General features: G+C 41.5%; 1 protein-coding gene across 4 annotated transcripts in view; it reads right to left on the bottom strand.

Annotated features, from left to right (window-relative positions):
* Positions 1-13,261, bottom strand: part of NFIC (nuclear factor I C) — a 91,463-nt gene that overhangs the window by 37,680 nt on the left and 40,522 nt on the right. For all 4 annotated transcript variants that reach the window (XM_077273684.1, XM_077273692.1, XM_077273699.1 and 1 more), the window contains 3 exons: positions 3,732-3,803; positions 3,527-3,601; positions 3,029-3,152 (listed from right to left, as the gene is read on the bottom strand). In XM_077273684.1, the coding sequence (XP_077129799.1) occupies positions 3,029-3,152; positions 3,527-3,601; positions 3,732-3,803 (271 nt within the window). The remainder of the gene's footprint in view (positions 1-3,028; positions 3,153-3,526; positions 3,602-3,731; positions 3,804-13,261) is intronic.

The raw sequence follows: 13,261 nt of genomic DNA, 5'->3' as shown, positions 1-13,261 counted from the left end.
TAGATAGGTGCGGCCTTGCTCAATGCCGGTATATTAAGCGAAGGCCGAATACAGTCTAGTCAGAATGTGACTGGAAGTAAGCAAATCACATACTTAAAGACACATGACCACTCCTTTTTGGCGCCGCCACAGGAGAATCCTTACAGTGCTCAGTGCACATGATGTGAGGATTCATAAGTCTGCAGTCACTTAGAGTGATTGCAGACTTGTATCCCAAGGCCGGACAACCCCTTTAAAAAAATACTGAAGATTGGTGAAACCCAGCCAAGATGTTGAGATATGTCTGAATACTGCTCCTATGCCAATCAATGCATCTCTCAAAAGCAATAATGCTGGTGGGCTCTTAACATGCTAAGTGTTGTACATGTACTAATTGTATTAATCTGAGAGCTGTACGATGTAGAGACAGAGCCTGATTCCAGAGATGTGTCACTTAATGGGTTTCTTAGTGTAGTTTTCATACAATCACTGTTTTATCAGGAACAGATTGTCATTGGTGGTTTAGCAAACCAGTCCTCCATACTTATAGTCTCTGTATAGCCCCGCCCACACCACAGATTGGCAGCATTCTGCGTACACTGTGCATATGCAGAAAGCTGCCAATCAGTGGTGTGGGCAGGGTTACACAGAGCTCAGCATTCAGATAATTGTTAGATTTGCAGCAGATAAAGCAGTGATTTTATCAAAACGACAGCAAGTAGCCCAATACATGATACATTACTGGAATCAGAGTCTCTAAATGATGCTACTCTAAAGGTACCTTCACACGAAACGACTTTGTAACGATATCGCTAGCGATCCGTGACGTTGCAGCGTCCTCGCTAGCGATATCGTTTAGTTTGACACGCAGCAGCGATCAGGATCCTGCTGTGATGTCGCTGGTCACTGAATAAAGTCCAGAACTTTATTTGGTCGTCCGATCGCCGTGTATCATTGTGTTTAAAAGCAAAAGTAACGATACCAGCGATGTTTTACACTGGTAACCAGAGTAAACATCGGGTTACCAAGCGCAGGGCCGCGCTTAGTAACCCGATGTTTACCCTGGTTACCAGCGTAAAAGTAAAAAAAAACAAACACTACATACTCACCTGCGCGTCCCCCGGCGTCTGCTTCCTCACACTTACTGAGCGCCGGCCTTAAAGTGAAAGTGAAAGCACAGCGGTGACGTCACCGCTGTGCTGTTAGGGCCGGAGCTCAGTCAGTGTCAGGAAGCAGACGCTGGGGGACGCGCAGGTGAGTATGTACTGTTTGGTTTTTTTACTTTTACGCTGGTAACCAGGGTAAACATCGGGTTACTAAGCGTGGCCCTGCGCTTAGCAACCCGATGTTTACCCTGGTTACCCGGGGACCTCGGCATCGTTGGTCGCTGGAGAGCGGTCTGTGTGACAGCTCCCCAGCGATCAAACAGCGACGCTGCAGCGATCGGCATCGTTGTCGCTATCGCTGCAGCGTCGCTTCGTGTGAAGGTACCTTAAGACAAGGCAGCAAAAACCTGGTGGCAGATTCCCTTTAATTGTCCTTTGGCTAACTTACCTAGGTCTGCACCACTAGATTATTGTTATTTACTTGCAGACTAGCATAGGATACGAATTCAGCAAATACTGTAGACTCATCAGAGCTTTACAGGTAAAGTTAAAGTGCAAAAGTGCAATCTCATAAAAATACTTCTTCAGGGCTTATAAACTCGGCTGTAGTACAGCTTCGATCAGAGCTGGCAGCGTGGTAGTTCACTACTGTACCCGCATATGCCTCTGATATGCTATGGAAACAGAGAAAAGGAGGGCATGGCCTTATGCATGCTGGTATCACAGTAGAATATGACCTGTACAGCGGTACACTGAGGCCGGGCAGCTCCATACAGGCTCTCCTGTGCAGAACAGCAAGCTTTCATTTGTCATATAAAAGTCTTACCATTTAAATGTGTCATGAATTTAACTACAGTATAAGCTTTATATACTCACCATTGAATTACAAACACCAAGAAAGGAAAAGTCGATGTATTATTTAAATCACAAGATCAATAGACAAGATAATGATATGCAAATGATGAAAAAATTTGAAAAACACGCTTTGGCTGCTATCAATAAGTGGCGTCATTACAAAGAGAGCTGCCAGCAGCAGATTTTGATGATTTGCGAGCCCAAAAACATTCTTCAGACAACCATTAATAACCTGACTGATAGCAGCCATGGCGCATAAGTGCAGAGATTTCTTCGTGTGGTGCTAATACTCAACACTAAATAAATCAAGATGTTTTTCAACATTTTTGTTTCCATTTTTTCATCATTTGCATATCATTAATATGCCTATCTATCCTGTGATTTCCATAATTCCACAATTTCTCCTTCTTAGGGTTGCGATTTAAGTGTTGAGTGCATATATGTTAAAAACAAGATTAAACTGTAATGAATTCATAAGGAGGAAAATGTCAATGTACTCTTCCTTCTCACAAATCTCTGACGTAGACATCGCTGCAAGACAAGTGGGTGCAGAAAGAGCTGTCCCTCACTGCATTGGGACCCTATCCATGTACCTAGGAGTGCCCTATTTACCTATTATATGACTAAAGGCCCCCAAACACCTTAGACTAACATCAGTGAAACCCACCAATATCAATAATTTCATCAGACAGTCTGATTTTTAGGACGGCCCCAGACTACTCATTGTCGAGGTAGTTGTTGATGGGGCATATCAAATTTTGGACTACAGATCCTTTTGTTCTCTTGGAGATAATTGTCGCCAGACATGATGGCTTTCTCATAGAGAACACAGGAGCACTCGGCCGTGTAAGCACTGCCATGTATGGGAGAACTGGTCGAGATGACTGGTAGCCGAATGATTGTTTGTCTGACAGCCATTTAATGTGTGTGGCCGGCTTAAGTAGATTAAGAAAGAGCAGATTTTAAAATCAATCAAGCCAGTAAATTGTGTCAAGCCAGTAAATTATGCTCATGTGCTATATGATGGCATTTGATCATTAGATCCTATATTGATTTCCATGTTAAACCATACAAACAAGAGGACATACCCGCTCGATGACGTGCTAGGGAGGGTCCTTCTCATCCCAGTTCCGACAGGGTTTAAATCATATGCCAGGTGTCCCTGTAGCTCTCCCAGAGAGAAATTGGGTCCTGATCCAGACACAACTGGGGCTGTAAAATACAAAAAAACATGCAATGAAATGCATGATTCCTAAGGTTTGTCATTTCATTGGAGGGAGATTGTTACAAAATTACATTAACAACAGGTTTGCCCATAGGACATAGTGATTTCTATATATTGCATTTAGCCATAATTGTATGTTATCTCCAGATATTGTAGAATGGGCCAAATCAACGTTTCATTCTTTAAGAAAGGATTTCTATTCCAGTTCCAAATATCACCCCATAATAACCAATCAGTGATACAAAAGAGCGCCAATACAAATGAAGTCGAATGACAGCACGAATCCTACAAATACAATGCCCCTTCTTCAGTAATACGCATTGAGGTTAGGACTCCCTCGGATATAGGACTGCTTACTCACTTCTAGATACTTGAATCAACTCTGTCACGCTGAAAACACCAGAAGTGACAAAACTCTCTTGGAAATCCGTCAAGTCTGCAGAGACAAAAAAAAAGCAGTGACATGACTTGGTGGTGAAGAATACATGTGGGCGGATGCGCTTACCGGAAGCACACACTACCATCACAAGGGCCAGGAAGATACAAGGCAGAACCTCATCACTTACCCAAATTGATCGGTTTAGTGTCCTCCATGTCCGAGCCAATGGCTGTGCGGGGGCTGCTATCCTGTTCTGAATCTGCAGAGAACAGATACTTTAAGTGAGTCAACAGATTCCCACTAAAGACAGCAATAATCCAGCTATTAGTATATTATCATGTTTACTTTCTAAAGCCTTAAAAATTGTGGATTGCTGAAAGTTACTCCATAAATGATAATTTCCTCCCCTAAAAAAACTTTCATGGCCTACAAGAATTTCAGAGCAAGTATATCTCTGCTAACTGTTACAAGTGTATATCATGTCATCATAAGGACAGGCACGGCGCATAAAAGTGTATATTAAAACAGGCAATGCAAATTCATAAAATAACATAAAATCTGAAAAAATCCATCCAGGAAAAGATGACTAGATAAACTTCTGTCCTGATAAATATTAAATAGACTTTTAGTGTAAAAAATTATCTCTGCGGTAAAACTAAATAAACTTAACATTGCAAATACATTGTCTTATGGATATGTGGCCACAGGACACAAGCACCAACGTTGTGCATGAGACTCATAAAAATCCAGCATGTCCTGGTATTCTGCAGATGTTACCACAGATCTCACACCTTGCAATGGAAAAGTTGACATGCATGGGTTAACCGTACTGAAGGAAATGCATATTTCACTGCAGGAGGTCTACAAGGAGAATGCACCTTGGAGATGTACTCTAAGATATATATCTATTGATATACATACTGTATATCAATAGAATATGTTATTAAAAGCGAAGTGCCCATTACCAATGATTAGGAGCAGCATTGTTACAATACACCCGACTCCTTGTCAATGCTTTGGATATCCCCTGAACAATAATGATGGTGGTGACAGACGTCATTCAATTGTCTCAAGTTTTCTATTTAAAGTCATAAAATAGCAATCACAGCAAGTTGCTCTAATAAACAAGTGATAAAAATGCTTTCAAATTCTACCAGGATTTCAAAGCAACTGTTAGAATTGTTCTTTATTCTTCAGCTATGATCTATTGTACAGCTGTGATGTGAAACATTGTTCAGGTGTGAGCGATCGTACATTTGTGATGCAACACTTTTTATAGCTGTGAGGTATCGTACATCTGTGACGTGTCACGTTCAGCTGTGATCTATCATACGTCTGTGACGTGTCACGTTCAGCTGTGATCTATTATATGTCTGTGACGTGACACGTTCAGGTGTAATCTATTATATGTCTGTGACGTGTCACGTTCAGCTGTGATCTATTATGTCTGTGACGTGTCACGTTCAGCTGTGATCTATTATGTCTGTGACGTGTCACGTTCAGCTGTGATCTATTATGTCTGTGACGTGTCACGTTCAGCTGTGATCTATTATGTCTGTGACGTATCACGTTCAGCTGTGATCTATCATAGGTCTGTGAGGTGACACGTTCAGCTGTGATCTATCATACGTCTGTGACGTGTCACGTTCAGCTGTGATCTATTATATGTCTGTGACGTGACACGTTCAGGTGTAATCTATTATACGTCTGTGACGTGTCACGTTCAGCTGTGATCTATTATGTCTGTGACGTGTCACGTTCAGCTGTGATCTATCATAGGTCTGTGAGGTGACACGTTCAGCTGTGATCTATCATACGTCTGTGACGTGTCACGTTCAGCTGTGATCTATTATATGTCTGTGACGTGACACGTTCAGGTGTAATCTATTATACGTCTGTGACGTGTCACGTTCAGCTGTGATCTATTATACGTCTGTGACGTGTCACATTCAGCTGTGATCTATTATGTCTGTGACGTGACACGTTCAGGTGTGATCTATTATACGTCTGTGACATGACACGTTCAGCTGTGATCTATTATATGTCTGTGATGTGACACATTCAGGTGTGATCTATTATACGTCTGTGACGTGTCACGTTCAGCTGTGATCTATCATACGTCTGTGAGGTGACACGTTCAGCTGTGATCTATCATACGTCTGTGACATGACACGTTCAGCTGTGATCTATTATATGTTTGTGACGTGACACGTTCAGCTGTGATCTATTATATGTCTGTGACGTGTCACTTTCAGCTGTGATCTATTATGTCTGTGACGTGACATGTTCAGCTGTGATCTATCATACGTCTGTGACATGACACGTTCAGCTGTGATCTATTATATGTCTGTGATGTGTCACGTTCAGCTGTGATCTATTATATGTCTTTGATGTGTCACGTCCAGCTGTGATCTATCATACGTCTGTGATGTGACACGTTCAGCTGTTATCTATTATATGTCTGTGATGTGTCACGTTCAGCTGTGATCTATCATACATCTGTGAGGTGACATGTTCAGCTGTGATCTATTATATGTCTGTGACGTGACATGTTCAGCTGTGATCTATCATACCTCTGTGACATGACACGTTCAGCTGTGATCTATTATATGTCTGTGAGGTGACATGTTCAGCTGTGATCTATTATATGTCTGTGATGTGTCACGTTCAGCTGTGATCTATTATATGTCTGTGACGTGTCACGTTCAGCTGTTATCTATTATATGTCTGTGATGTGTCACGTTCAGCTGTTATCTATCATACGTCTGTGACATGACACGTTCAGCTGTGATCTATCATACGTGTGACATGACACGTTCAGCTGTGATCTATCATACTCTGTGAGGTGACACGTTCAGCTGTGATCTATTATATGTCTGTGTCGTGACACGTTCAGCTGTGATCTATCATACGTCTGTGACGTGACACATTGAGCTGTGATTTATCATACGTCTGTGACGTGGCACGTTCACCTGTGATCCATCTTATGTCTGTGACGTGACACGTTCAGCTGTGATCTATCATACGTCTGTGACGTGACACATTGAGCTGTGATTTACCATACGTCTGTGACGTGACACGTTCAGCTGTAATCTATCATACGTCTGTCGTGACACATTGAGCTGTGATTTATCATACGTCTGTGACATGACACGTTCACCTGTGATCCATCTTATGTCTGTGACGTGACACATTGAGCTGTGATCTATCATACGTCTGTGAGGTGACAAGTTCAGCTGTGATCTATTATATGTCTGTGAGGTGACACGTTCAGCTGTGATCTATCATACGTCTGTGACGTGACACATTGAGCTGTGATTTATCATACGTCTGTGACGTGGCACGTTCACCTGTGATCCATCTTATGTCTGTGACGTGACACGTTCAGCTGTGATCTATCATACGTCTGTGACGTGACACATTGAGCTGTGATTTACCATACGTCTGTGACGTGACACGTTCAGCTGTAATCTATCATACGTCTGTCGTGACACATTGAGCTGTGATTTATCATACGTCTGTGACATGACACGTTCACCTGTGATCCATCTTATGTCTGTGACGTGACACATTGAGCTGTGATCTATCATACGTCTGTGAGGTGACAAGTTCAGCTGTGATCTATTATATGTCTGTGAGGTGACACGTTCAGCTGTGATCTATCATACGTCTGTGACGTGACACATTGAGCTGTGATCTATCATACGTCTGTGATGTGACACGTTCACCTGTGATCTATCTTATGTCTGTGACGTGACACGTTATTCATCTATGAACTATCATACATCTATGACATGATTTTAGTGTAATGAAAATCTGATTTCATCTCATGGAAGTTAAAAATGATGCCTGCATCATAGCAAATAAAACAGACACAGTATGACAGTAAATAGCACTGTAATAGTGAAAGAATACACCAAACACCGAGCCAAAAACTGTAACTCGATTCACTAAGTGGTTAAATATGTATGCCATCAGGAGGAAACACTAAGAAGTCAGGATAGGAATCTGTATAATTTACATGCTTGGACTGTCCCACAGGAGAATCCTCCGATGGGCCCTGTGCAAGATTGGGCCACGAGCAGTACTTGGCACTATATACAAGAATCACTATTCATGTAATAATCTTCCCAGTTCATAGTGACAGAAATTAGTGACTGAGGATAATGTCACATTTGCATGTAGCTGACAAGTGGGACCCCGGAGTTGGTTACTGGTGGGCCCTTGGCACCCTACTCCAACACTGCGTATGTATGCCAGCGAATGACGCTTATAATGAAATGAATCTCAAGGCCGCTGGGCATGGGAGTTGTAGATTGTGCGGCACTGCCAGGACATGTGCTCTCTACCATTGTCCACACTTTATCTGCTCTGCGCTCATTTACTGCGCTTCTCACTTCCAGTACGGACATTTGCTGACTGTACAGAATGTGTGTGAGGAAACACATGTAGATGGAGGTGTGCACCTTTCTGTAAGATACTTGTAGTAATGTGTGTCATCTCTCTTCAGTATTGTCGCAGTCAGTAAGCGAATGGCAAGTAGTTGTTCTCTTAGCGCTAGGGTCTCCCCAGTCCCCCTTCGCCCATGTGGTACGTGCCAACATCAGTGGGTAGCCCTCCCCCGTTTCTGCGTCTCTCTATTAATATCGTGCTCCTGCAGACGCTGAGCTCAGCACTTCTCACTCCCAAGCAGCAAGATCTTCACATCTGTCCTCCCTGCAGAGGAGCAGAACATCCCCCCGCACTGCGCACTCAGCACACCCCCATACAGAGCACACCTCTCCCCTCATACACAGCACTTCAACAGATAGAGAATATTTATTTATATATTATAATATACTATAGATTTTATGGTTGGATTTTATTTTTTTCATAAAACAAATAGTTAAAAATAATTCTGTCATTAACTGTGCAGCAAGAACCAACTATACACTCATAGCACCCTAAAAAACAGCCATAAGGTGCATATACGTAGATTGCGCGCCCAGGCACACCATGGTGCACAACAAACTAAAAGGATGCCTTCATACACACCCTTATGAGTGTCATTTTTTTCTTGTGTATGCTGCTGCATTATTTGGCCCAATGATTCTTTGTCTGAGGACAGATATTTGCTGGTAGTCAATAGGGCAATATTGAAAAAAGACACTGGGGCCTATGTTTTAACTTTCTTATTTCTGTGAGCCATCATACATCTATGACATGACATATTGTACATTTGAATGCATAATGTCACAGTTCTATGATAGCGCATCTAAATCTCAACGTGACGTGATTCAGATGAAATCCCTGAGGAATCCATTACCTTATAATAAGGCAGCAGAGGTACTCTGGACTTCATCTGGCCTCTGTTCAGCAGTGTCCTTCTGTTCAGAAGTGCACAAAACTGTGGCCGACGGCACTTTTATGCAATCCTAAAAAAACGGACACCGCCGGATCACAGGTCCGATGGCGTCCATAGTGCCTCCATCTGCCTCATTATAGGGAATCTTCTGCCAGAGGTTCCGATTGAATCACGTATTTCCGAGATTTACATGGAAACCTCCGATGCAAATGCTCAGCGTAAAGCGCAGGATAAATGCGCGCCAAGCCTTACTGTGATCTTTGGAAGTCAGAATGAAAAAATCAACAGCAGGTGAAGAATTGGTTTTATTTATTTTTTACACCGTTTTTCAAGCGGTATAAGTGATTAGACGACTTTATTCTGTGGGTCAGTGCGATTACAGCGATACCAGATTTATATTGGATTTTTATGATTGGCAGCTGTCACACACTAAAAGATGCTTTTTATTGAAAAAAATGTTTTTTGCATCACCATATTTTGAGAGCTATAATTTTTCCATATTTTGGCCCACAGAGTCATGTGATGGCTTGTTTTTTTGTGGGATGAGTTGATGTTTTCAGCTGGACCATGTTTACTTATATATGTCTTTTTTATTGTGTTTTATTCCACTTTTTGTTCAGCGTTATAATGATAAAGCATTGTTTTTTGCCTTTTTTATTTATTTTTTATGTTGTTCACTAAAGGGGTTAACTAGTGGGACAGTTTTATAGGTCGGGTCGTTGCGGACGCGGCAATACCGAATATGTGTACTTTTATTGTTTATATTTGTTTTTACTCAAATATTTATTTATAGGTACAGTATCTTTTGATTTTTGTTCATATTTTTACAATTAGTTTAAAAAAATGTAACTTTTTTTAAACTTTTTTACTTAGTCCCACTATGGGACTATAATTTTTTGCAGGCTGACTGCTTCTACAGCATGAGGATGCAGCAGCATCCTCATGCTGTAGAAACTGTCAGCGCTGCACTGACAGAGAAGCTTGCTGAACATGCACTGCGCATGATCACCATGTTTCCTAGCTGTGGTGACCCAGATGTCGTCATCACCATGGCAACGATCGGGACCCCGCGTCACACACAGTATGTGTGTGTGGGGGGTGGAAATATACAGCATGTAAACAAGGAGAGATGTTGTTTATTGATAAGTGAACGTGCTGGGATAAGGTGTTATCTGACCATGCTCAGGTGCTAACCGAGCGTCTTCGGCGTGCTCGAAAAGTATGTTTGAGTCTCCGTGGCCGCATGTTTCGCGACTCTCGCAACACACTCAGGGATGTCTGCCTGTGTACATTATGTTTTGAGAGACTTAGATTAACTCTTTAGCAGTTTATTCCTTTTTTTGGCAAACCTTTGAGAAAAATAGGTGAATCGATTCTTCCACTGTATTCTATGGACGAATGAGTCAACAAAATCGCAAAACAGGCCTAATCCTGCCAAGTCTGAACATAAGACCTCACTTTAACCATAGAGATGCTGCATAGCCTTAGCTTCACCCCTCGCAGTTAGTACATCGCAGAGAAGAGAAACTCACCAGATTTTGCACTGTAATACTGGGCTACTGATAATTTAATCTGCTGTCATTGGTAACATTTCTGTCATGACTGGCAGATACTCATTAAATCACACATCAGGTATCGATGAAGGGAAGATTCAAGTTGAAAATCTTTACTAAAATAAATTGATTAATTACTTTATTGAAAATAAAACACTGTATAAATGATCAATGCACAGCAAAATCATCCACAAAATGAGGTCTGGATTTCAAATCACCTCAAAAATCAAAGTAATAATTTGAAATCCAAAGGTTTTTTTAATATTATTTTGAATAACAAATTGCTTAAGAAAAGTATTTAATTAACCGTAATATATTGCTGTGTTATTATAGTAGAAATGCTATTGATTAGTTTTGAATTAATGTACAAATGGGAGGAAAGGCACATTACAAGGGTCGTCACACTGATTTGCCAAAAAAATAGTAGAGTATTACATTATATGAAGACCCTTGTACTTAAAAGGGTTGTCCGGGCCAAATCGATAAGTCTGCAGTAACTCAGTCACTGCAGACTTATGAATCCCCCAACGCACGCACTGTGTTCTGCGGGGATTCGCCAGTTTCTGACCCGGGATCGGAGGGCATGTATGCGTTATACATATTCCTGTCCAGAGCCCTCCAGTGGGCATGGACTCACTGCATGGAGTCTGCGCCTTGTATGTAGCAAGGCTGCACCCTCTAGTCAGCCATGCCCACTGGACGGTCGCGTCACTAGTTAGGGCACGGCCTCGCTCTATACAAGTGTATGAATTGATCCAGAATTGCAGGGCAATCAATTTATGAGCAGTTCATTATATACAGTTGAAACCAGAGGTTTACATACACTTTATGAAAAGACACATATGCATGTTTTCTCAATATCTGACATGAAATCAGAATAATCCTTTCCTGAGTTAGGTAAATTAGGATTACCAGAATTATTATTATGGTTTTAAGGCATTTTTCTTACTTACTGCAAAGTCAAAAGTTTACATACACTAAGACTACTATGCCTTTAACCCCTTAACCCGCGGGCCATTTTCCATTTCCATTTCTTGCTCCCCTTCTTCCCAGAGCCACAACTTTTTTATTTTAATATAAAATGGCCATGTGAGGGCTTGTTTTTAGCAGGACAAGTCGTACTTTTGAACGACACCATTGGTTTTAACATATCGTGTACTGGAAAACTGGAAAAAAAAATTCCAAGTGCAGTGAAATTGCAAAAAAACTGCATTTCCACAGTCGTATTCTTTTTATTTTACCATGTTCACTAAATGCCAAAACTGACCTGCCATTATTATTCTCCAAGTCATTACGAGTTCACAGACACCAAACATGTATAGGTTCTTTTTAATTTGTGCAAAAAATTTCAAAAATTTGTTTAAAAAAAGGCGCAATTTTCCAAGTCCAGTAGCGTCTACATTTTTTTGTGATCTGGGGCTGGATGAGGGCTTATTTTTCGCGCGCCAAGCTGATGATTTTATTGATACAATTTTGGTGTAAATACAATGTTTTGATCACCCGTTATTGCATTTTATTGCAATGTAGCGGCGACCAAAAAAATTATGGCATTTTTAATTTTTTTCTTGTTACGCCGTTTAGCGATTGGGTCAATTTTTTTTTTTTTTTATATTGATCAGATCGCCTGTGTGTGGCAGAAATGCTCACTTGCTATGAGCGTCCACCACGGTGTGAAACTCTTAGCAATCTGTCAATGACAACCACAGAGGTCTGCTGCAGACCTCTGCTTGTCATGCCGACCCATCGGTGACTAGCAATCATGTGAGGGGGTCTCCTATGGGCGGGATTTGTGACGCGCTTCCTATAAATGCCATAACAGAGATTGACAGTGGCATTTAACTATAATCGCGCTTCCACCCAGCTGTTGCAGGCACATGTCAGCTATATAGATTAGCTGTCATGTGCCTGAAAAGGTGCGAGCTCAGCGCTGCAGGCCGCTCCAAACAGGGGGAGTAAGACATGTCAGAAAGGGGTTAAACAATTCTGGACTGCCCATATGATGATGTCATGTGTTTGGAAGCTTCTGATTTTTTGGCAACATATGAGTTAATTAGAGGCATACCTGTGGATTTATTTTAATACACACCTGAAACACACTGCTTCTTTGTGTAGCAAGCTTCATGGGAAAGTCTCAAGAAATCAGCCAAGATATTAGGGAGAGAATTGTGGACTTACACAAGTCTGGCTCATCCTTGGGTACAATTTCAAGATACCTGAAGTTGCATTGTTCATCTGTACAAACAATTATACGCTAGTACAAACAAGATGGGAATGTCCAGCCATCATACCGCTCAGGAAGGAGACGAGTTCTGTATCTCAGAGATGAACGTGTTTTGGTCCGATATGTGCCAATCTACCCAAGGACAAAATCAAAATACAGTGTAAAGATGGAAGCTGGTAAGATTGTGTCAATATCCACATTGAAACGAGTACTGTATCAACATGGGCTGAAAGGCCACTGTTCCATGAAGAAACCATTACTCCAAAAGAAACATAAAAAAAGCCAGATTAATGTTTGCAAATGCACACCGGAACAAATACCTTAATTTTTGGAGATGTATCCTGTGGTCTGATGAAACTAAAATGAAACATTTTGGGCATAATTACGATCGTTTCGTTTGGAGGAAAAAGGGAGAAGCTTGGAAGCCACCTGAATACCATCCTAACTGTGTAACATGGGGGTGGCAGCATTATGTTGTGGGGTTATTTTACTGCAGGAGGGACTGGTGCACTTCACAAAATAGATGGCATCAGGAGAAAAGAAGATTACGTGGCAATACTGAAGCAACATCTCAAGACATCAGCCAGGAAGTTAAAGAT

Source organism: Ranitomeya variabilis, chromosome 1 (assembly GCF_051348905.1).
Source record: "Ranitomeya variabilis isolate aRanVar5 chromosome 1, aRanVar5.hap1, whole genome shotgun sequence".
Taxonomy (NCBI): Eukaryota; Metazoa; Chordata; class Amphibia; order Anura; family Dendrobatidae; genus Ranitomeya; species Ranitomeya variabilis.
Note: the sequence above shows the minus strand (reverse complement) of the source record. Positions and strands in the feature narration are given on the sequence as shown.